The following is a 23,214-nucleotide window of genomic DNA, read 5'->3' on the forward strand; positions in this document are numbered from 1 at the left end:
TGCGAGTCGCAATTAAGGAATTTTAAGAAATCGCAATTTTTTTAGTGATTTCTTCATGCATTGCATTTTGCTATTCCTTAATAGCGAATCGTTATTTTTCGCTATTAAGGAATAGCAAAATGGGTTCTTGATGCATCTGTTAGCTCACAAAGTATTCTTTCCTTACTTGAAACCCAGCACCACAAACCGGATTCCAATGAAAAATAAGACCAGCATGTTTTACATCAATAACCAGGTATATGCCAGAACAAGAACACCATCATTGGAAGCTCAAACAATCTGTAATTGGGTATTGAGGAGAAAGATAAATATAACGTACATGTTCCAGGTGTACTAAACTGTCAAGCATATTTTCTAAACCGGCACAATGAAGAAAATGTAACAAGTGAATGTTGGAGAAAAAAAAGTTATAAACAAAGAATGGAGTGCTCCATCTATAGACCTTTTTTAATACGGCAGAAGACTAACAATGCAGAGACTTTGCATCCAGGTGACCAGAAAACCGGTTACAATACAATGTCTTTTTGATGACAAGACTTTTTGTACGCCTTTCCTCCCCTTCCCCTGATACCTCAGCTAAATCAGAAACTGTCCAGCTCACCAGGGTAGGTGATCTTGAAAGTGCTAGAATGGTCAAGCCAATGGTGGTTTACAGATCTCATGTCTTTATTGATCGCTCCACAAACAAAACTTCCACTGAAGCCCAATCTCTTATCAAGACTACAGATCAGGGGCACATCCTACATTCGAGCCAGACATATTTGAATTTAGCAGCATGGCTTTTTATGATTACATCCTGAATGCATGCAGATTTTGAAAAGAAGCTAAATGCTCTGCTACCAGACAATATGGTATGAAATGGGACTAATTTTGCATATGGTGTCAAAACAATGGTCACAATCCCTTTGTATGGAAAGAATAAGTTATAATACTGTGTTTATTACATTTGTCATATCAAAACTACAATTCTCTTTCATAAAGGTTCATCTAGAGTCCATTAGAGCCTAAAGGAAATCGCCTTTCAAGACTTCTTTCTTCAGACTACCAGTGGCTAAGGACTTTCTAGAAGGCCTGAAAAAAGTATCCCCTCCTGTCCCCTTCCATGGGAACTTAATTTGGTCCTAACAAAATTAATGGGCCCTCCTTTTGAAACCATTCATAAAGCTACATTACATCTGTCTTTCTTAGGAAAGCTGCCTTTTTAATCGCTACCATTTGTGCTAGATTTGTAATCGAAATTAGCCACTCTCCGCTATGGAACCATATAATATTTTCCAATCTTATACAGTAGATTTTTTTAACAAATCATACTTTCATACCTAAGTTTGTTTTAGATTTTCTTAATACCCAGTCTATCACTTTACCAACTTTTTTTCACAAACCCTTCCACTCCGCCTGAGCAATCTTTCCACTCCTTGGATATTGAAAGGGTTCTAAAATATTATCTCATTAAAACAAAGGAAATATGCAAGCCTCATCAGCTATGTGTTAACTAATATAACATTAGACGAGGAGGGCCTGATGCTCAAAGGTAAACTTACACTTTTGTGTAAGTTTACTCTTTGTCAGTATTCACAAACTAAAATGTATTGTGACTTTAGGGTTCCAGACACTCCGCATTTGGGGCTGAGAACTTCTCACATAAAAAGCTAGACCTGTCCTATATTTTTAAGTGTGGAGTTCTCCGCCCCGACTGCGGAATTCCAGCAGCCATAAAGCTACTGTTCAGTTGTTGTTTGTGAATACCGAAAAAGAGTACACTTTCACAAAAGTGTAAGTTTACCTTTGTGACTCAAGCCTGGAGAGTCGACATCTAAACTATCTATTGCTAGATGGATTGTACTATGCATAAAAAATGTGTTATCAAGAAGCAAACAAATTGCTTTCAAGTAGACGTAATGCTCATTTTACTAGGGCTAAGGCAGCTTCCATCTCATGGCTGTGAAATGTTCCTATTGCAGAGCTGCAACTTGGAAATCGAATTACACCTTTACTAAACATTATTGTCTTGATATAGATATTCAAGAAGATTCTAGAACAGAACAAGAAACTCTACGTACAAAGGAAAGAGTATTAAGAAACTATTGACTTTTGGGTAAGAACTTGGGGTATCAGTTGAGTTGGGCATGAGTGCTAATAATAATAGCCACAATCCTTGCCAGTATTAGCCTTGAAAATCACAAAATTATCCTTTGCCCTACCCCCTGGTATTTATGGCACAGAGAGTACAGGCTAAGCTTACAGGTAATTTGTAAAGTATTTATGCAGTACTAACACAGTAATATTCAATACTATTTGTGGCATTCGATAGGGTGTCCCACTCTATCCTGGTTAATAGGCTGGAGTCAATAGGCCTGAAAGGATCAGCCCTTGGGTGGCTTCTCTCCATCTTAAAGGACCGTATGTTCCAAGTTTAATCATCCAAAGGGAGGCCTCAAGCACAGGCTTTGACTTCTGGTGCCCCTCCTGGATCTATTCTAATCCCCTTACTGTGCAACGCCTATGTACTCTCCTTGGTAACCATTAAAAAGCTGTGGCCTCACCCTTTTCTCATATGCCGATGACACTCGATCATCTTTTCCTTGTCTCCGGCACAGAGCCATACTGCACCTGGGTAAAGTAGGATCTTTCTGGCATAGATAACCCCACTTTCTGCCTGGTGTCAGTGTGTTTTGACTCTAGTTCACTGGAATCATGCTAACCAGGACCCCAGTGACAGTGCTCTCTCCTCTAAATTATGTATCTGAAAGAGACACATTAGTGATAGATTCCTTACCTTAGAATATCCCCAGGCGTCAGACTGGATCCGGAAAATTTTGCGTAGCAATACCCCTGCGGGCCGGCAGGCGTCGTCCGCGGCTCCGCGTCCGTCGTCCCGTCGTTAGCGCCGGAATGACGTCGTCGGAGTACTTAGACGCCGCCCATGCGCGCTGACGTCAGTTCTTCTTTTTTCCGTGGCAGCTAGCGCAGATCCGGAGAAGCTCTACCCCTTAGTCTTTTTTGACTAAACTTTTTGATCTTTTTGATCATTTCTCTCCTCGAGTCTTTGACTCCGACGGTGCCGGTAGGGATGCCCGGGTTTAAACCCTGTTCCAAGTGCGACCGACTAATGTCGGTTACCGACCCCCATCGCCGGTGTCTCAAGTGTTTAGGCCTCAACCACGACGACCGTACCTGCTCCGACTGCCGGGCCCTGACGTCTAAAGCTAGGCGGGAGCGGTCCCGCAAGCGACTTGAGCTCTGACAGTCGGCCCCGCGCCGCTCCAGGTCCCGGTCCCACAGCAGGTCGAGGGACCGGTCGCGGGGTCGGAGCCCTCGCAGCTCCGGGAGTGGACATCGGTCGTCAGGATCCAAGTCCACAGGTAAGAGGCATGAGAGGTCGGAGAGACATCATCGTTCCTCCGACCCACCCCGACGCTCGCGCCACGCGGCCGGGGGTTCGGGTGACACCACCCACGCGGCTCCGACGGAGTCGCAGACGTCGCCGCCTGCCCCACACCTTCGGGTCCCAGGGCATGACGCGACGCCTGAGGAGATCGAGCGGTACCTCATTGCCAAGAGGTCCCTCCCTCCTCAGCCGGGTTCCGTGGCGCCTCCGGGCCCAACGGCCCCGGCTGGAGGGCCTAGTGGGTCGGGTGCTTCGGCTCCGACGCCGCCGGGTGCTTTGGACCCGGCGCCGCCGTCGACTTCGGTCCCGGCGCTGCAGGCCCTCCCTGGATCCGCTTCCGGATCCGGGTCGTCGCCGGTCGATCTCACCGGCGCCTGCTATGGGCGCCGTCCCCGATCCTACCCTCGGTCCGGTTCCGGCGCCGGAGCGGCGCCGCTGGGTGCCGCTCTCGACGTCGTTTGGAGATTTCTATTTCCATGAACCGGCCCCATCTGTTGACTCTGAGCTACAGGAGATGGATGACGAGGGTGATTGGGAGGGGTCTGTGGACTCTGTGGCACAGGAGTGCCAGTCTCATCAGGATTGGACATATGAGCATGGGGAGGCCAGTGGACTTGACACTTCGCCAGACACTGGATTTGTCTCCCCTCCCACCGTGGCTACGGAGGAGGGGGCTGCTTACAGTGTAGTGTTGACGCGGGCGGCCAAGGCCTTAAACCTTGAGCTCCCCGTCACGGCCGTGAGGACTAACCTCCTCACTGAGGTCCTTAAACCGCAGGCAAGCTCCAATGAGACTCTGCTGCCGTTTAATGAGGCCTTGTGTGACGTTCTTGTGGGCACTTGGTCCAAGCCCGCCACAGCTCCGCCTGTGGATAGGAACGTGGTCATACGCTACCGCCCGGCCCCGGGCGACCCTTGCTTTTTGGCCACCCATCCCACCCCCGAGAGCCTGGTCATCCAGGCCTCCACTTCCCAGACCGCATTCCCGGCGGCTCCCCCCGATCGGGAATCCAAGAGGTATGAACAATTCGGGAAGAAGGTGTTCTCGTCCCTGAGTTTGGGACTGCGGTCAGTCAATACCGCATGCCTCTTGGGCCGCTACACCCACACCCTGTGGGACACGGTCGCGGACGTGCTGCCACAATGTCCGGAGGAGGCCCGGGCAAAACTCACCCAAGCCCTTGCGGAGGGTCAAGATGCAATGCGGTGCTCCATCCGGTGTGGGCTGGATACCACGGACTCACTGGGCAGGGCGATGGCAACGACGGTAGCGGTTCGATGCCACGCCTGGTTGAGGTCCGCCAACTTTTCGGCCGATGTCCAGGCCACTCTTCTGGACATGGCGTTCGATGGCCGTCGCCTCTTTGGCGACAAGGCAGACCATGCGCTTGAGCGTTTTAAGGACTCCAGGGCTACGGCCAAATCCTTGGGCCTCTCGGCCCCACGCCAGCAAACGGGTGATTTTTGCTCCTTTCGTGGCCACGGAAGGTGCGCCCCACACGTGCTGCCAGCCACGCGCCGCAGAATGTTCAACAGCGCGGTGGCGGGTGTGGAAACCGCCGTAGAGGCGGTCGGGGACAACGGCGAGGCCAGTCCACACCTTCCCCCGCAGCACCTGCCTCAAAACCTCCTAGTCCGTGCTTTCAGGCCCATGTGACGCCAGTGGGGGGCAGGGTTCGCCATCACCTCTTCCACTGGCGCACTGTCACGTCGGACAGGTGGGTGCTGCAAATCGTCCGAAGGGGCTACTCCCTCCCCTTCGAGGCGACCCCTCAAGCCATGCCACCGCAATTCCACCGCGTGTCGGGGGATCACTTGTGTAGGAGAGTAGGGTCTGCAATCCTATGATCACCCAGATTTTTGCTTGCAACTTCTGCAAGAGGAAGTCACGGCCCTCTTGGCCAAGGGGGCCATCGAGCGCGTTCCTGGGCCGGAAGTAGGGTGTGGTTGTTAGTCCCACTACTTTCTGGTACCCAAGAAGGGCAAAGGGGGCCTACGCCCCATCTTGGATCTACGGAACGTCAACGGCTTCCTTCGAAAGGAGAAGTTCAAGATGCTGACTCTGGCTCAGGTCTTAGCTGCCCTGGACCCTGGAGACTGGATGGTAGCGTTGGACTTGCAGGACGCTTATTTTCACATCCCCATCCTGCCGGCCCACCGGCGTTACCTGCGGTTCACGGTAGGCCACGGGCACTTTCAGTTTACCGTGCTCCCCTTCGGCCTTACCAGCGCCCCACGGGTGTTCACGAAAGTGATAGCGGTGGTCGCAGCCCATCTGCGCAGGTTAGGGGTGTCAGTCTTCCCCTACCTCGACGACTGGTTGTTGAAGGCGGGCTCGCCCCAGACAGTCGTCAGCCACCTCCAGACTACGGCCGATCTGCTGCACCTGCTGGGGTTCTCCATCAACGTGCCGAAGTCACACCTGTGTCCCTCTCAGAAGCTCCTCTTCATCGGAGCGGTTCTGGACTTGGCGCAGTTTCGGGTTTATCCTCCCGAACAGCGGGTTCGGGATATTCAGGCTCTGATTCCGATCTTTCAGCCTTTATCCCGAGTCTCGGTCAGGCTGACGCTGCGGCTTCTGGGGCTGCTGGCCTCCTGCATCCTTCTGGTGCAACATGCCCGGTTGGGGATGCGGGCTCTGCAGTGGGACCTGAAGTTTCAGTGGGCCCAGCATCAGGGCAACTTGTCCGACCATGTCTTGATCTCGGAGGGTACTGCAAGACAGTTGCAGTGGTGGCTCACGGACCGCGATTGGGTCAGTGGCAGATCCCTCTCCCTACCCCACCCGGAGCACGTAGTTGTGACGGACGCGTCCCTCTTGGGCTGGGGAGGCCACATGGGAAGGGCGGAGATCAGAGGCCTCTGGTCTCCGGCGGAGTCCCAGCTCCACATCAACCTTCTGGAGCTGCGGGCGATCCGACTTGCACTGAAGGCATTCCTCCCCTCTGTCCGGGGGAGTGTAGTGCAGGTGTTCACTGACAACACCACCGCCATGTGGTACTGCAACAAACAGGGCGGGGTGGGGTCGTGGACCCTATGCCGGGAGGCTCTGCGCCTCTGGCAGTGGCTGGAACATCAGGGCGTGACCCTGGTGGTTCAACACCTGGCAGGTTCTCTGAACGCCAGGGCGGACAAACTCAGCCGCCGGTGCATGATGGATCACGAATGGCGTCTGAACTCGGACGTGGCGCAAGGCCTCTTTCAGCAGTGTGGAGAGCCTTGGTTAGATCTATTTGCCACAGAAGAGAACGCGCAATGTCATCAGTTGGAGTTTCCAAGGCGGCACTCGCTCGGAGACGCTTTTCGTCGCGAGTGGAGTTGCGGTCTATTGTACGCCTTTCCGCCTATACCACTTCTGCCAAGAGTGCTGAAGAAGATCAGGCGCGACCGGGCCCAGGTTATCCTTGTGGCTCCGGACTGGGCACGAAGATACTGGTATCCCGAGCTACTCAGCATGTCAGTCGATCCCCCGATTCGTCTGCCTCTTCGGGAGGACCTTCTGTCGCAGCATCAGGGGACGGTCTTCCACCCGAACCTGTCCAGTTTCCACCTACAAGCTTGGAGATTGAGCGGCGACAGTTGAGGCCATTTGACTTGCCTCCCGAAGTCTGTAATGTCATTCTGGCAGCCAGGCATCCCTCCACAAAGTCGGTATACGCCTGCAGGTGGAACAGATTTGTGGCATGGTGCACAGCAAAGGCTGTGGATCCACTCTCTGCACCCCTTTCTGAGGTTCTCCTCTTCCTTCTTTCTCTTGCCCAGCAGGGCTCTGCTCTGGGCACTATCAAGGGGTACCTTTCTGCCCTTTCCGCCTTCTTAAAGCTACCTGATCAGCCTTCCTTGTTCAAGTCCCCAATTGTAAATAGGTTTTTGAAGGGCATCACACACATGTTTCCTCCTGTTCCTTTCGTGATGCCCCAGTGGGACTTGAAACTTGTTCTTACTTACCTAATGTGTGCTCCCTTTGAGCCGCTCCATAACTGTCCTCTTCGTCTTCTTACTTGGAAGACTGCTTTCCTGGTTGCCATCACCTCTGCCAGGAGAGTGAGTGAGCTCCAGGCTCTTTCTTCTACACCTCCTTTCCTCTCTGTCCATCCGGACAAGGTTGTGTTGCGGACGAGACCCTCTTTCCTGACCAAGGTTGTCACGGCCTTCCACATCGGGCAGTCCATTACCTTGCCCACCTTCTTTCCGCATCCCTCAAAAGAGGAAGAGAGGCTCCATCGTCTGGACCCAAAACGTGCGCTCTCTTACTATCTGGATCACACACGCCAGTTCCGGGTGGATGACCAACTCTTTGTTGGTTACGTGGGCGCTAAGAAGGGAAAGGCGGTGCACAAGCGGACCATCTCGCGGTGGATCATCTTGTGTATCCAGGGGTGTTACTCCTTGGCTAAGAAGGAGCCCCCTGTTGGACTAAGGGTTCATTCCACTCGGGCCACGGCGACTACCACTGCCCTGGGCCGAGGAGTGCCCTTGCAGGACATTTGCCAGGCAGCTACGTGGGCCTCGCTGCACACGTTTGCAAGACACTATTGCCTGGACAGCCAAGTCCGGAGGGATGGCTTCTTTGGCCGTTCCGTCCTACAGGACTTTCTGGTGTGATTATTGGTTTGCAGACCCACCACCTGGGTTGGTATTGCTGGGGTATCTATTCTAAGGTAAGTAATCTATCACTAACGTGTCTCTTTCAGATGCACAAGTTACTACTTGTGTAACGATATATCTGTAGGAGACATTAGTTAGTGATAGATACCTTACCGACCCACCCATCCTCCCCGTTCTGCGAACCGATATCTAGGGTTAAGGTCATCCCCTTTCAGGGCCCTAGTTTCATGGCACCAGTGTTGGTTCTATCATGGCTCTGCGTATCTGGCGCGGAAAAGCTGTGTATCAGAACTGACGTCAGCGCGCAGGGGTATTGCTACGCAAAATTTTCCGGATCCAGTCTGACGCCTGGGGATATTCTAAGGTAAGGAATCTATCACTAACTAATGTCTCTTACAGATATATCGTTGCACAAGTAGTAACTTGTGCGGTAAGTTCTTTGTAAACCCCACAATTGGCATACTGGAGTACCATTGTAAGTCTCTTATATATATGATACTGAAGTGCCCAGGGTATTGGTACAGCAGTGCTCTCCCATGGGCTGTAGTATGTATAATGCCACCCATAGGAGCGTATGCAAACTGTGTCTGCAGAACAGCCATTGCATTTCACATATAAGGTTTCACTTATATCTTGGTCACTGCACTCAAAACCTATAAGTCACCCCTAAGGTAGGCCCTTCAGTCCAAGGGCAGGGTGCACGGTTCTAAGTGTGTGGGTACCCCTGAATGAGCAGAGGTACCCCTGAAAACCCTGGACTCCATTCTCTGGGCTTTGTAAGTGCGGGACAGCCATTATAAGGTATGTAGTGGACACTGGCAAGTCGAGATGCCTAACTACATAATGGCTACCCCGAACCTGGTCATGTTTGGTGTCAAACATGTTGGAATCATGCAACTACACCAATTCCAGGGTTAGTTGCTTGATACCATTTACGGGGGGTTCCTTAGAGGACTCCCAATACCTATGTGTGTAGCCTTACAGGGTCTGACTGTCAGCCCGGGCTGCTGGCGACCCTAGACCGTATTCTGCCCCTCTGCTGTTGAGCTTTACTTGGACAGGGAAAGGGGAACCAAGGATTTTCTGCAAAGGAGAGGTGTGACCACATCTCATGTAGAATTATGTAGTTTGGGAGCACTTCCGAGCACCATCAGACTGCATTGAAGGGCTCATTTGGTGCCCTCCATGCATAAACCAGTATTGACCAGCTAAGGAGCCCTTATGTCCTTTATGTAGTTTTGTGCTCTGGCACAAAACTACATAAAGGACAGGGGAGTGACCACCCCCCTGTCCAGCTCCTGCCTAGGGAGGTGCCCAGAGTTCCTCCAGGTGGCCACTTTATTCTGCTGTGTTGAATCTTGGCGCCTGGGAGCAACTGACTGTCTAGGACAGCTGATTAGTGTCCCTGACCCCCCACCTCTGATAGGTGTGTCACCAGAGAAGAGGTCTTTCCCCTTTTTAGGGTTACGTAATGACTTCCCTGAGGGTGGGTCTTTAGGTTCGTCCCGACAACAACTTATGGTACAGACTGCCTGTCGCTGAAGATTGCTCAAAGACTCTTCTGCTGGTGGACACTGTAAATCTGCTGTTCTTCAAGCCAGGACCCCTGACAAAACTGTTCTTGGTAGGAAGAATCCTGCTGCATTTTCGGCCCTGTCCTTTTCCAATGAACTGCAACTCCATGGCCATGTATCCTCTGAGTCACAAAGGACTTAGCCTGCATCCTAGCCTGAAGGAATCTCCCTTAAAGTGAAGGGGTCACTTCCCTGCATCTGCAGGCACCTCAACGTCGACGACCGGTTTTCTGATCCTGTTGTCCCACAGACATCACCCAGCTCTGCAACACAGGTGGTACTTTGTTGGTTCTCTAGAGGCCTGACTAGTCTTCCCTGCAAGTTGGGAGACTGTACTCCCTCTCTAACCAAAGTGAATCACCTCCCTGTGCACCAAGTCTGTTTTTCATTACCAAGGCTTGTTGGCTCCTTCTACCACAGATCTTGAAGCTCCAAGTAGCCCCTGCCTCCAGCACTACACAGCTCCAAGGACATTGTCCTGCCTGCATCCTCTGCATTCTTCTCGTTTAGATTCTTTGTCCTGATTCCACCATCCTGGTCCACGAGATGCTGTAGCATCTGTACTTCCATGATCCACCATTTGGCATCCGCTGAGGTTTCCGACACCACTTCACCCATATGCACTTGGGCACCCTGGTGCAGGTATCTATATCTTCTGGGCATCCACAGGTGGAATGGGTCTTCAACCTACCTTGATCCAAGGATTCCTTCAGGGTCCCTGGCTCCTTGCTTACCCTGGGGTCCTCCAACCTTGGGTACTAGTCCTGGTTTGGTACTCACCTCTCATCCCACTATTTTAGTATATGGTTTGGCCCCCCGGTTGGGCCCTATGTGCTTTCCTATGCTGTTTACCTCTTTTCTATGTATTCTATGTGTGTAATTGATATCTGTGGGTAGGAGATATACCAAGTTAGTGTCTAGTGTGTAGTAATAAATATAAAGTATTTTTCTACTTGTGAAAAGATACCGACATAGTGGTACATACCACTGTTTTACACCCTCCTGGATAAGCCTTAGCTGCTCTCCACAGCTACCCATTGAGAGCTTTGATTTTCAGGGACCTAAACAATATCTCTAAGGGTTGGCTGGACTCAGTGCACAGTGCCTCACCATAGGTGGACACTATATACTGAGCCAGCCTTCCTCATTATAATTCAGAGTGTTTCCTCCAGTAATGGCTCCTCCCCCGGACTGGCCCTTGAATGTAGTTCTTTTTCAAATCATGAAGAGTTTCGAGCCTATACACAGAGCAGACCTCAAATGTCTCACATGGAATGTTACATTGTTGCTAGCGCTCACTTCAGCCAGAAGGGTGAGTGAGATACAGGTTTTCACAACTCAAGAAACCTTCTTGCGCTTCACGGTTGATTCTATCATTCTTAGAACCCATCCAAAATGTATTCCTAAGACACTTCTGACTTTCACTTCGATGAGCCTTTTATATTACGGATTTTCTTCCTGAATCCAACTTCACCAGCGGAAAGATCTCTCCATGTGCTAGAGAATAAAAGATGTGTAAAGTTCTACTTACATTGCACTAAACAACGGAGAAAATATGACCTGCTGTTGGTCTCGTATGCACACACTCGTAAGGGGGCTGCAATCACAAAAGCAACCATTGCTCTATGGATCTCAATGCAATCCTGTCTTTTCCACTCGAAGGCGGGCAAACCGTTGACAACAAAAACCAGGGCACATTCAACCAGGGCAGTGTCCGCTCAACTTCTTTGTGGGAGTGCCTCTGGAGAAAGTATGTTGTGCTTCGACCTCGAAGGGTGTGCATACATTTGTGCAGCATTATTGCCTGGAATCGGCACAGCGCAGTGATGCAGCAGTTGGACAGGTTGTTTTACGCCATTTCCTTCTTTAATGTGAGCCTCTTTGGGTTCCATGTGTTTGATTCTATATTTATGCAAACGATATATATATATATATATATATATATATATATATATAAATTCACTGAAAAAAACAAAGGTTACAGAGATGGTATAGTTTGCATTTAAAAAAACTTTTGCAATTCACTGAGAAAACCAAATGTTCTAGGGAAATTATAGTTAGGATCAGATTTCACTCGTATAAAACCAGGGAAATTCAGCCGTTTATAGTTATCGGAGTGAACTATAACTTGCGCCCCGCAATGCACTGCTTATGACTTCACATATTACATCAGTCATTGTAGGAGAGTGGGGTCTGCAATCCTATGGTCACCCCAGATTTTTGCTTTTTGCTTCACTGGTTTACGACTTTCCCTGGCTGTGGGCCTGCTAATCAGACCCACAGCCTAGCTGTTTTCTCTCTAAATTGACATCCATGGACTTAAAGTGCATTTACCAATTGGTACTGGGCCACCTTATCAGTCCCTGTACAGTGTACCTTAGGTACCCAGGGCATAGGTGTACCCAGGGCCTACCAGGGGCTGAAGCATGTATTATGCCACCCCCGGCTGGCCATCTAAACAGACACAACTGGCTGGTAAGACAGCTGGGGCAAGGTGGTGTAATCACCCTTTGCTTTAGATATAGTATACCTATATCTAATCCCAAAATGGACACATATATTCCTATCAGTCCCTCCTATGGCAGGCCTTATCAATCCTGAAGGCAGAGTGCTTGGAATTATGTGAGATGGTGCTCTGGCATGAGCTGAGCCCGTCTGCAGCTTGCGGAACCAAGTCCTAATAGCTGTTCCATGATAACGCTATACCATATACTCTTAAGTACATTATAATTCTCGCGGTTGAATGCTAACTCTGGTATAACATTATCAAAACATGTCGAGTAAGGTGTCATACGAATTGGAATACTACCCCCTCGCCAATTGTGGCGACAGGGGTAGCATTCCACCCTTCTAGAGGGACACGACATGTATGTAACTGTGAACCCCGGTTAAAGTTAACTCGAGCCTTGGCATCACAAAATGGATGCTGCCACCACAGACACAAGTCTGACCTCCTGCTGCTGGGAGTCCTTCCAGCAAAGGGAGGCTTGGACAAAGGGTTTCCTGCCTTGGGAGGTGCTAGCACCACCCCAGACAGGATTTTGTGTATTGGGTAGGACAGGCCTGAAAGGAATGAGACATGCCCGGGGCACACAAGGTGTCCTGCGCATACACCGGTTCAAACCATTTGCTGGGGCATCCCTGCCCCAGCTCTGGCCCGAAACCGGACAAAGGGTAGGGGGTGTAACCACCCCCCTTCCTGGTCCCACCCATAGGAGGGACCTAGTCGTAGTACAGCCCCCTTTAGCAGGATAAAGGTAGGAGCTGGTCCCATTCCAAATTAGATTAATCCTGAATTGAAACTCTACAAGAAGAAACTCTGGACTTCGACTTTCTACAACAGAAGACTGAAGAAATCTCCCTTGTGGGCAAGGAGTGTCCACCCTGCAACTGCAGGCACCATCAAGCGTCCAGCGGCTTCACTTTGTCGTCTTCCCTCGAGGATCCAGACTTCAGAGCCCGACGAGACCCGGATTCCCAGACCTCTCCGACCTCAACTCACATCTGCAGCACAGCTGAGATCCATGGGTGCGACGAGACACGTGGGACCGGCCATCATGGAGAAACTGCACTTCGCTTCCAGCACGACTTCTGAGGTAAACTCGACCAAGTGCTTTGGGGATTGAGAAGCCCCAGCCCCGAGCAGCTCCTGCACTGAAGATCAGCCCTCCAGCCTCCACGAGATCTGCGTGAGGGCCTTCTGCCTGTTTGCTGCTCGACGCGTTGTCTGGTCACTTGCCGGCTGGCTAGTGACCTCCTAGACGACGATCTTTGAAAACTTCACTGCTGGTCTTGTCGCTCCAGACTGGCCCTTGCTCCCTTCCAAAAGAGGAGCACCCCGGACCCTCCTGGTCCACTCCAGACGCCGTTTCAACTCACCGCGTGGGTTGCCTTTGCCAAGGCCTGTTGACTCCAAATCCGGATCCGACACCGCCGACAGCGAGAGCCTGCGTGGGACAGCTCGTGCCTCCATCCTGGTCGTCGAAGACACCTCCTGGTCCACGTGGCTGCAGAGACAAGCGTCCACTCTTCACCTGATCGCGACGACGACATCTGGTTCCTTCCTGGTTCCACTCCAGTCACTGGCTAGTGACTGTGAACATTGTCCCCTCTGCTTTCAGGTCTTCAGCATCTCTGATCCACCCTTGGATCACACCGGACGTCTTCCTCCTGGTCGCCTGCAGCATCTTTTCTTTCAGGCTCCATAGACTTCAATGCAGAAACCCGACACGACTTCGCACCTATGCACCCGCAGCCCGTGGGTGAGGTAACGAGAGCATTTCCGTGCTCAAGGGTAGCTTGACTCTCCTAGTGTCTAGATTCAGTCGTTTTAGTCCTAACTAGTCAGGATTGTCCGTACTCACCTTTTTCTTGAACTGTACTGTCCATAGACGTTGTTACGCATCTCGCGTGTGAGTTCACACTCTGCACACGCGTCCCGTGGGCCTCCTATTACTTACCTAAAGTTAGGGTAGTGTAGTCCCAGCGTTCCTACAGCCTCTGGACAGCTCCATTCCTTCTATCGATTTCCTTAACCCATTTACTTAGTATATGGTTTGCCGTGCCCCTAGTGCACCATCGTAATTTTGTGCAACTTATCGTATTTTTCCTAAGAGATTGTCATGTGCTTAGCCCTCTGATCTCATAAAGAGTTCAGAGGTGTTTGTTATTAATAAATATATTGTTTATTTTCATAACAACCTGTGTGGTGTCCTTTCATCTGGTATTCAAGGGGTTATATTGTGGTAAAACAGCTGGCTTCACATGCCAAAAGAGTTTAGCCTAAGACTGCTTTGTCCATGCTACCATTAGGATAGCTGGTCTATAAGGTTGACTTACAACCAATCACCATAAGGGTTGTTTGGACTGATACAAGGTGATCACTAGAACTAGTGAGCATCATATATCAGGCCAACTTCTCACACTCATGACATGGTCAGTGACTTCACTGATGACATCATCCGTGACAATTGGTACCTCCAAAAAAGCGGGACATCCATGTGAAATTGTGCGGCTCCCACATACGCAAATATCTTCATGCATGAGTTCGAGGAGACGCACATTTTGAAAAACAACAAATGGAACGAACATATAATTCTATATGTACGATTTATTGATGACATCTTTACTATTTGGCAAGGTACAAAAGAAGAGTTGGCAATCCAAATTGAAAAACTTAATCTCATAGATGAGAGAATACAATTCACTTCAGAAATACAAGATAAAACTATTCATTTCTTGGACGTAGAAATAACCAGACAACCCACAGGATTTTCCACAAACCTCTACAAAAAGAAAACGGATAAAAATAACATTCTAAGGTACGAAAGCTATCATCCCAACCCATTAAAACTTCACCTACCGTATTCTCAAGTTTTTGAGGGTAAAAAGGATCGTCTCGGATCCAAGTGAGCTTTCCATACAGAACACACTAATGACAACACGTTTCAAACAACGTGGGTACCCTGATAAGGTGATACTAGACGCCATGGAGAGAATGACGAAGAAGCCCAGAGAAGCTCTATTTGAAGCCAAGTTAGCGAAAGATGACAAAAGAATCACGTGCGTGACCAAATATTCAAATATGAGTTAACATTACAGAAAGATCATTAGACGACATTGGGAGATCCTAAGAGCGGAACCAGATTTCAACAACATTTTTTCACAGGATCCACTGTTTGTATATACTAGATCTAAGAACATGGGAGACATCTTAAAATCGCCGAAAGAAGAAGACACCATTGAATACACGGGAACTAAACCATGTTGGAACTGTAGCAATTGTCACAATATAATCACAGGAAGCACCATCACACACCCAATGAAAGGATATAAAATTCAACTGAAAGTGAACGCGACATGTGACACTATGAACACTATCTACATGTTAAAATGCCCCTGCGGGAAAGCATACATTGGACAGACAGAGCGGAAATTGAAAACGAGACTCTATGAGCACAAAAGCAATATAAGAACAAAAATGATGAAATCCACCATTGCCACCCATTTTCTGGAAGCGAATCATCAGATAAGTCAATTAAAAGCCTGCATTCTAGAGGTAATCACAAGAACTGAAGGTAAAGACAATAAAAAGACTCTTTTGAAGAGGGAAAATCACTGGATATATCATCTTAATACTCTCAAACCACATGGGTTAAATGAAAGAGTTGAACTTTTGTTTTATCTGTAGTTTTAACCGACATAACAATTGTTATTGAACACAGTTGTATAATGTGGTCGAGTGAACACCAATGTATATATGTACCCAGATGAGAATCTTTAGAGTAATACCCAGTTATCACATGCGCATAGTCGCGAGTATTTTTCAGATCCCAATTACGCACATTATTTTATTACACATCCCACTTTATATAACTCAGCAGTATTGACATGAAACGCATGGCCCCTTTAAGAGCGGCCAGCGTAAATCTATTTATTAAAATTAGACATCATCAGCGCGACATAGCAGCTTAGAGACGGTGCAGCGTTATTCGAACTCGGAGTAAAGGAGAACCGGAGAAAGCGGCATTAGAGAGGACCTGGTAAGCGCGTTTTTTAACACACTTCATAAACGTAAAGATAATAGCATGTCAAGGTAATTAAATCACAAGCTGGGTCAGCATTAAACGCGAGCACATGAAAAGAGTGCACGGAAACGGTAAATCTATTGGAACAGTGGTACACGTAACAGATTAGATCACGAACAGCGCACCCCGCGTTAGATTTTAAGGTTTCACAGCGGTTTACACGCATGTGTGATTTCCCAATTAAAGACTTTAACAACATCACACTAGAGATTAATAACGAAGCTAACTTGTACTCGCATCAACGTCAGTATTAATATTAAACGATAAGTTTTCTCAGCATTAAAAGGAAAATTTTTTGTTTAGGTATTCCCTGACGAAGGCACTACGTGCCGAAATGCATTGGGAGAATTGGGAGAACCGCATGAATTGCATGAACTAAGAAAGGAGAATATTGCATTATGGATATTGTAGTTATATGAACGACAGCCATGCAAGAAGTATTTTACTAGTGTGAAGACAACACTATATGGAATAATTTGAAATAAATGACATAAATAAGAAGAACAAATCGTGCAGATCTTTTTATTTTAGCACAACAAGCCTGTGCACAGTGAGACAGCCCAAGAGCACTTGGGACTGCGACCTTAAGACTTTATTTAACACACTCCTGGGTAGGGAGAGTATCACTGGAGCACGACAAACATTTGAAATAACGCAAAAACATCGTAGTGCACGATCCACTACTACAAGTTTGAGTACTCAGAGATTGTCAGATTTGTGTGTGGGGGCAGAAACCATGATCTGAATGAATTCCAGACACCATCTTGAGGTCAGGCACAGTCCTGGTAGGATTATATAAAGAAGGGTTCAGCTTGGGGGGGAAAAAGTCACAACTGGCGGTCATGTTAGGGTCAGGCACCCATCAGCTGCAGCTTCGAGTAAATGGTCTATTCCACCCTCAGGACATAGGGGCCACCATTTTATGCAGCTCCACAGCAGAATTCATGATACCATGATAGGGGCCATAGCAGGGTCAGGCACTGTATTCTTGCATATGCGCTAATAGGCAATATATATGTGTTGTGGAGCCGTGGATGAGTAGCCTGATCTCATAAGAGCACTAGGCTATATGAGTTTGCAGGTAGCCGGTTGCAGTGATAGCAAGTTTAGCAGGTGTAGATGGGAATCTTGTAAGAGACCATCATTGCGGCTGCCATTTTAAAGTCAGGCAGTCCGAGCGCAAGGGATTAAGAGTGCTTGCTCTTACTTCTTTGTAGTTGAAAAGCTCACATCACCCTCATTCACCTCTTTCCTCGTCCAGCCCATGTCATTTAGATGTTGCCTGGTTGCAGCAGTGCCCCAATGCAGCAGTAACGATTGCCACGAGAAGCCTGATTGGGGCACGGCCTCGGAGGTACGATGCGTGATGATAGGGCTGGAAGAGAACAGGCCGCTGCGCAACCGGTAAGTGGCTCTCCTATGTATCGATGCCGCTCGATTACCCAGACTCTCAGCAGAGATTTGGTGAAAGAAATTACCTTAAATACAGCAAGAAACGTATTGAAAGGCTTAAAAAAGGCTCTTCCATGGGAGGCGACGCAGGCGCAAGCCGCCATCTTCTCCGTGCTCCCAACCACGCCATGGGTTGCTTTGCGATGGCCATTATGAGACAGTAGCCACTATGGCGTATGCATTTTCTTATATGATCTGCTATCTGCACTATTCAAAGACAGGGAGAAATTACTAACAGCATGTACTTAATGTCTAAATGGTTTGCAATGCAATAGGTCTAATTGGGGGCTGTTCGACATGTCATCAGGCAATGTATGTAAGTCAATCAACATACTCCAAGATGTCTGCTATGGAAACACACAATCTAACTTCAAGGACCAATATTGTCCTTTGTTTGTTTCTGGCAATGCATATGTTAGCGAAGTTGGCAAGTAACACAGTGTGTGATCAAGACTGCTGTAGTCGAAACTCGTAACTGGAAAGTAAAGCCATCTACTGGACAATATCTTCCCTGAGTGTGTGTCTTACTTGGATTTATTGGTATATTGTAGACCGGCGCACTCCGCTGGCATAACGCATCACCTGTCTACGGGCCCCGAAGATCGGAAGGAGCTTTGTATATATATATATATATATATATATATATATATATATACATATATACATATATATATATATAGCTACATGTATTTAAGCATATGTGTTTATTTTAAATTGCATAGGTATTTGTTATAAATATATATTACTACCTACCATCCGCTATTTGTGCTACTACTATAAAGTATACAAATACATGAACTGCTTGCTATTCTGATTCAAGCATGTGAATCTATGAAAGATCCAATACTGGAGAAGAAAATAACTGAGAGGCTCACCTTATAGCTTGGGATTTATTTCCCACATGTGCTTTGAAACATCTGAGGGACTCAGCCTCTCTTGAGAGTGTTCTACATCATGCTATTGCCTGATTGGTTTTAGTTCATGTTTGCCCTTAAAATAAAAAGGACATAGATAGGCTATTCAAGTGATTGTTCATTGCCATAATAGCCCATGATAATGATTATTACTGCTTTATTGTTGTACTGTGAGACTCCCCCGAGGAATCATTGAAGCATGTGAATCTATGAAAGATACCAATACTGGAGAACTACAGTTACAGGTAAGTAACTTATTTTCATATCAAAATTGGAGAACCACAGTGTACAGGTAAGTAACTTGTTCTTTATCGAAACTTGTTATTTATCAAAACTTGTTATTTTCAAGCTTCCTTTATACACTTCATTTAAACCTGTGAATAGTACTTTGATGCTGGTAGTATTTATATTAAAAATATATTAAAAACCTTCAGTGCGGTGATACTGATTGAGCTGCAAATGAATGCTGAAAAGAGTGTGAGAAGAATACAACAGCACACAAAAGTTCCAGTCATTCATTTGTTTAACTTCCCATTTTTTACAAGGTGAATGACCTGGCTCAGAAACTGGAGGAAAAAATGTACGAGCTGTATGATCATAACAACAAGCTGCTTCAGGACAAGCTGCAGGAGCTCCCCGAGATCCTGGAACGAATCAGTCAACTGGAGACCGAGCTGAAACAGGTGTGCCACACTGTGGTCACAGTGTACAAGGACCTTTGCGTGCAGCCAGAGCTCTGAGCGGTGAGGGTAGGCTAGACCCATCATTGTCTTCTTGTCTCTGGTGGTACCTTTGTATCCACAGTCATATAATCCTAGAGAATGAATGGCACCATAGGACTTGTATCCCCTTCTTCTATGAGATAACAAGAAGTAAATGCTGTGTGTAAGCACAAGTACAACCATAAAAGTTTTAATAAAATATGTTAGCCTTTTTAATATATCTTATATGAAAATAATATTCTGTCAACTGTGGGGTTTTATGTATAACTATGAAAGCAGTAAGCATCCTTGACTAACATACCAAAACCATAGATTCCTTACTTTTTTGAACAGCCCCAAACACCAGAGAACATCCATAGAATTCTTTGATAATGCTTCTAGGGGCTGATTGGTGGTGCTCTGTGGCTCAGCGGTGACATTGTACTGTCCTGGAAGCGACTGAACAGAGCAGCATATAAAGCGCCACCGTGGTGCACTGACATCATTTCCTTTCTTTCTGCTCCTTTCAGTGTGACAGGGAACTCCGCTCCAACCTTTTTTGCTCATGTGATGGCTCCTAAAACTTGTCTCAGTGCGCTAGTGAAAAATGTCCCCACTGAATATGACAGCATTCAAGCTGTGCCAACATTGCAGGAATTAGATGTCACAAGGTATGTCTGTGGAGCTTGGGCTCAGGGTATGACTCTGAGTTGTGCTACAGGTGTAGCATTGTTCACTCCTAGGCCATTCGGAATGAGGAGACCACACTCCACATTGCTGAAAACTAGAATCAGTCGTAGTCGAAGCACAAGTCATAGGCCTAATCTGTGTCCTACGCTTGAGGTCACTCCCACGAATAGTCCACTTGTCAGACTTCCACGTGATGTGCGCAGAAGATAACTCCTCAGGATCCGAAGGATGCACAAATAGGTCCACTCTTGTTAATCCCCATTCTGTATACTAGAATTTTTGATAATCAATTTTTATTAAGGTTTTAACACAAATAAAATACATTCGTGGCAAGTCACATAGTCCTTTAAAAAAAAACGTCCCCGCCCTATGACATCACAAGGCATAGCATCAAAAATAGAAGAAGTCGTTGGTACCCACCGAACACAATAATGCAACAAGGCCATCACAATCGTAATAAGCCAAACCATTTGCCCCACACTTTATGAAAGCGCTCTGGACAACCCTGGGCCTCAAAAACGGACTCCTCTTGTGTCCGACACCAATCTACCCCCCTCCTCCATTTCCGCAGAGTAGGTGCCTCCGCCTGAGACCATTTGGCTGCAATGTCCCGTTTTGCCACTGCTAGCGCCGTTCCCAGGAGGCGCTTATCGGCTCGGGAGCCGTCTAAACCATCAAACACTCCCAAAAACAGATGTCTCGGGTCATGAGGGACCACCCAACCCAACGCACCCGTCAGCTCTCCCTCCACCCCCCTCCAGAATGATTCCAAGGCCGGGCACAACCACACCATATGGAAGAAGTCGGCCGGGGTACCAGCGCATCGGGCGCAGGCCGGGGATGTTCGTGCACCTGCTCGAAAGAGGCGGACCGGCGTCAAATAGGCCGCGTGGAGGAAGTAGAGCTGGACTAGGCGTAATTTTGAGGATGTGGTTGGGGTTCTGGGCGTCACGCCAATCAGCTTCGTCCAAGGGGCCCACCCAACCTTCCCATCGCTCCCTAAGGCGATCCAAGGATGCGGGGGAATTATTAACCAGGGCACGGTATATGCGGGAGACCCCTCCCCTCCCCAGATTTCCCATCATGACTTGGGCCTCCAGGGGACTAAACTCTGGAAGGGAAGTGGGTACGGGGAGGTGAGTGTGGAGGGCTTGGCGGAGTTGTAGGTATTTGTAAAACTGGGTGTGTAGGAGTGAGTGTCGCTGCTGTAGGTCAGAGAAGGAACGTATGTGGTCCCCCACCCACACGTCTCCTAGTAGGGTTATTCCCACCAGGTCCCTTCGACGGAACCACTCCAGGGCAGCGGTCTCGCCCAACCAAGTGCCACACCAAAGGGGCGTTTGCCTTATCAGTTTCCGGTCCCAGTGCACCAAGCAGAGTGCGGCAAGCCAAGCATTAAGGACTGACCTGGTGATAGAGGGCATGTCCTGGGGCACCGGGGAGCCGTAAAGGAAAGCTTGCAGTTGTGGGAACTCAAGAACAGTGAGTTCTACCTGGTAGGCGGGGTCAGACCACCCACCTGCCAACCAGTCGTGGATCACGATGAGTTTGGTGGCCAAGTAGTAGGCGTAGAGGTTAGTGACTCCCATACTACCGTCGAAGGGGGGAATTTGGGAGTGAGTGAGGGACAGGCGCGAACGACCCCTTCCCCATAAGTATCGGATCAGCGCGCTATCCAATTCTCGGAACCAGCCGCTTGTGAGGGGAATCGAGGTCTTTTGTAGAATATAGAGGAAGCAGGGAAGGATCATCATTTTAAAAAGGGCGCTTCGTCCCAGCGGGTTAAGGGGAAGGGATTGCCAATTTCGAAGATCAGTTTTCATCCTGGTGACTAGGGGGGGTGATGTTGAGTGTCCACTCCAGTTTGGGCAGGAGGGCCATCCACACACCCAGGTACTTGAATGACAGCCTCCGGAGGGGGATCACCGCCTGCCAGTCAAAGCAGGCCCGCGAGGAATGGAGGGGGACCAGCGTGGACTTTGCTGGGTTAAGGCGGAGACCGGAGACTCGCTCAAAGGCTGAAAGGGCTTTCAGGGACCTGGGGCCGGAGCGTTCCGGGTCAGCCAAATAGAGCAGCACGTTGTCCGCATATAAAGCAATTTTGTCCACTTGGCTCTGATCCCATTGCCACCCCCGAATCAAGGGGTCTTGTCGTATGAGTGCCGTCAGGGGCTCCATCGCTAACGTGAATAGGAGTGGGGAGAGAGGACGGCCCTGGCGGGTGCCTCTCCGGATCGGGAACGGGTCGGAGAGTCTGCCGTTAACGAGCACCCGAGCTCTAGGGCTGTTGTAGAGGACCCGGATCAGGCGGCGGAAGGGAAGGCCAAAGTCCAACTTCTCCAAAAGTCTCCCAGGTACCCCCAGTCCACCGTGTCGAAGGCTTTCTCGAAATCGAGAAGGAGAAGAGCCAGATAGGGGGAGAGCCGATGGCGGTGAGCTAGGGCAAGGTGGAGACAGCGGATACAGTGTCGGGTACCCCTGGCCCGCATAAAGCCGCATTGATCAGGGTAGACCAGGTCAGCCCGGAGAGGGCGGAGTCTCTGGGCGATGGCGGCGGCGAAGATCTTAATTTCAGTATTAATCAGGGAAATGGGCCTAAAGTCGGAGCAGTCTAGGGAGGGTGGGTGTGTCTTTGGGATGACCACGATAGTCACCACATCCGACTCGGATGGGCAGGACCCGTCCTCCACCACCTGTCGGAAGAGCTCCGTCAGATGGGGCACCAGATCCTCACGGAACGTAGAGTAGTATTCCTGGGGGAAGCCATCCGGTCCAGGTGTTTTGCCGGAGTGTAACAGGGCGATGGCCCTGTGGATTTTTTCTGAGGAAGACAAGGCAAAGACATGTCGGATTCTGCCATCAGGTCTGTGAGGGAGGCGCCGGGGGGCGTGCGGTATTAAGGGCCTCGTAGTATTGTGCAAAGGTTTGCGCAATGGCCTGAGAGGTCACCCGACAAGTCCCATCAGCCGCACAGATCTCAGGGATAATACGGTGGGCTCTGGGATAGGAGATCAAATTATAGAGCAGCCTCCAGTTTTTGTCGCCCCATCCGTAGATGCGGGCAACCGAGGATCGCCAGAGCATTTGGGCCGACTCCAGAGAAAGCCGCCGAATCTCGTCACGAACCAGAGCCAGTTGTCTGGAGTAGTCAGTGGCATAGGCCTCCAGCTGGTCCCGCTCTAAGCGGACAGCCTTGGACTCCAGCTGTGCCAGTTGGGCTGACTTGACCGCACGCTTGGCATGTACGAGTCCACTGGCGACTCCTCGAAGCACTGGCTTACCCGCCTCCCAGAGCGTTCC

General features: G+C 49.0%; 1 protein-coding gene across 1 annotated transcript in view; it reads left to right on the forward strand.

Moving 5' to 3' along the window:
* The window catches only part of SYCE2 (synaptonemal complex central element protein 2), a 427,934-nt gene that overhangs the window by 261,774 nt on the left and 142,946 nt on the right, over window positions 1-23,214 (forward strand). Inside the window, exon 4 of the mRNA XM_078657991.1 lies at window positions 19,069-19,206. Coding sequence (XP_078514117.1) covers window positions 19,069-19,206 — 138 coding nt within the window. The remainder of the gene's footprint in view (window positions 1-19,068; window positions 19,207-23,214) is intronic.

The sequence above is a fragment of the Lissotriton helveticus genome, chromosome 1_1 (genome assembly GCF_964261635.1).
Source record: "Lissotriton helveticus chromosome 1_1, aLisHel1.1, whole genome shotgun sequence".
In the NCBI taxonomy this organism is placed as follows: domain Eukaryota; kingdom Metazoa; phylum Chordata; class Amphibia; order Caudata; family Salamandridae; genus Lissotriton; species Lissotriton helveticus.